A 2,547-nucleotide genomic window follows, 5' to 3' on the forward strand; every position below is an offset into this window, starting at 1 on the left:
CGCGTTAAGGGCAAAAAAGGAGTCTTGCCCTAATTGTTTATTCAGAGCTTGGCTCCAGACAAGACCCCGTACCCTGTATTACATAATACCAGGCACATCTATTTACAAAATCATTGGCCTCACATGTTGAAACATGCTTTTGCGAACATATTGCAGGTGGTGGATTTCTATTCCTCAGTTTCCCGCTAGAAATGATTGTACTTGGGCAGTCCACAGAACCCCCTATCATTCACGCTCAGCACTTTATGATACCTGCAATTTTTTTATCACCCTGATGAACAAAAATGATCTCTTCTGTGTCTACTATGCGTTGGGAAGCTGATTTTGCATAAAATAGCGATTTGCGAGTACTTCAGTTAAAATCTATGCTACAAAAATGTCATATCTTTTAATACGATATTTCTTTAAATTCTAAATACGTATCGTGACAATGAGCAGTGGTCAGTGATAGCGAAATTGCCTCACAATTTGTGGTTAGCATGGGACGAGCTCCCATGTACTAATAAAACAGCCTATTAGCTTGAAAACTCTCACAACATGATACCAGCTGTGTCATTGGCTTTATATATTTTTTTTAACCTCGGTAATAAAATCAACAATCAAAATTTTAGAAAGATATCTTAGGTAATAATAAAAAAATATGCAAACTTTACGTAAGGACATTTTTTTTTTTTTTTTGAAATCTTAAAAGTAATATTGAAGTATGAAAAATACATCAGTTTGTTGTAAAGAATTTTTTAATATTCTTATGTGAAAGAAACTTTCCACGTGACTTATGAAAAAGTAATTCAAAAACTATTAGTAATATATATGAAATGAAATAATACACTTTTAACTCCGATAAAAACAAAAGATTGAAAAATATTTCTTGCATTCAAGTTAATCAGAACGCTTTATGTATGTAGTAATTCTTAAAAGTATGTACTAAAATCTCGCCAAATGACACAGCCACGGAGTATTCTTTATTTATTGCCACGGAATGTTCGGCAGATAAGTAGCCAAATTGGCGATGTTTTTCTTGTACCATGTTTAAAAAATCATTTAGAAAACATCGCCCCAGTGGGAACTTGATGGGACTAAGCATCATTTATATGAAAGACCATAATTTCAATTATCTTACTAATAATTCGATTTTTAGAGCCTTTCGGCTAGCTCTTTAGCCTAGGAAATGGATACTCCTGCATCTACGCTGCAACCAACTGCCTGCGTTTTGTTTTGTTTTGTTTCCCCAGTGTCAGGTTCGAGACCCAATCCGAGCCGAATTGAGTCCATGCCCATTCCGGAAAAGAATAATTGCGCCATATCTGGCATCATCCCGTTTCTAGTGGCCTGCAACAATCCAGCCGCTGCTGCGTTGCTGTCGAATGTATTGCTATTGTTCAGAAGTGAGTTGCTAACAGCGTTGGCCACCATGCGGTTTGCCAGCACGTCTCCGGCATTGCCTTCGCCGAAAACATTACTGTTGTTGAGCAGCGCGTTCGCCGCCATCCTATTTGCCAAAGCATCATTCGCGGCCGATGATTTGTCATTAGCGAACACGTTGCTGTTGTTGTTGTTGTTATTGTTGAGAAGTGCGGCATTGGCTGCCATCCGGTTGGCCAAAGCATCAAAATGGTTTTGACCAGCATTAGCTGAAGCCGCTGTGGCTCCAGCTACTGCATTAGCTTCTCGTTGAATCTTCTGAACACGTTTGATGTGGCGGTCCATGTCACAGTGGAACTTGAAATCGACAATGGTGGTGAATCTCTCCCGGCAAGCCCGGCACTCGACGTGACACTGAACGAGTCGCAACATTGCCTTAATTTCTCCGACGGGTTTAGACTGGAAGCAAGCTGTCCGCTGATGGTTGAGGCAGAGTACCTCTGCTGGGTACACCATGTGGCACTTCTTGCAGACGAACCCGACGTCGACAGTCACCTCGGTCGCTTGACGAAAGTCAGCCTCTGGCACCAGGTTTCTCAAGTCCGAAAGTGACTTCCCGTCTTGGGAAAACCGGGCAATCGAATTGCCCGACTGTGCCAAGCGGGTGGATACTTCTGGTAGCGCAGATGCAGGCAACTGCAGGAGAGAAAGGGGACTGCTGTACATATTCGAGTCATACATCATTCCACCACCATGCAGCGCTCCTAGATGAAAAAGAAAAGAAAAAACAGTTAACAAAAATCTTTCAAAAACTGTACATTAAAAACTGAGAATTCCTCGCAAAAACGCTATAACTCCAAACTTTTTCTAAATGCTTACTGTGCAAGATTTATTACTTTTACACCAGTGTTTTTGCTCTATTCAGTGCAAGGATCAAATAAAAAATTCATTACAGCCGTAATTTCGTTATAAGGTGAAGGAAAATTGCAGCTATTACGTTATAGCTATAAATTCACCGAATTCAGCTTCGTTATAAACGGACGCGAATGTAAAATTGAATCCCACCTTCTCTCCATTATTTTGTACGCAGTGAAATCCTGTAACGCCGAACTTCAAGGTACCATAAATTTCGTTCGTTCTAACGAGAATTTCGTTGTAATAGAATTCAAGCAATGCAATGGAAAT

At 40.3% G+C, this 2,547-nt stretch overlaps 1 protein-coding gene across 1 annotated transcript; it reads right to left on the reverse strand.

Moving 5' to 3' along the window:
- Positions 1-820: 820 nt before the first annotated feature.
- LOC129230351 (uncharacterized) lies at positions 821-2,103 on the reverse strand. The gene has a single exon (XM_054864749.1). It carries the CDS (start codon positions 2,101-2,103, stop codon positions 1,162-1,164), a length of 942 nt encoding a protein of 313 aa, XP_054720724.1. The 3' UTR covers positions 821-1,161.
- Between the last annotated feature and the right edge of the window lie 444 nt (positions 2,104-2,547).

The sequence above is a fragment of the Uloborus diversus genome, chromosome 9 (assembly GCF_026930045.1).
Source record: "Uloborus diversus isolate 005 chromosome 9, Udiv.v.3.1, whole genome shotgun sequence".
Classification (NCBI taxonomy): domain Eukaryota; kingdom Metazoa; phylum Arthropoda; class Arachnida; order Araneae; family Uloboridae; genus Uloborus; species Uloborus diversus.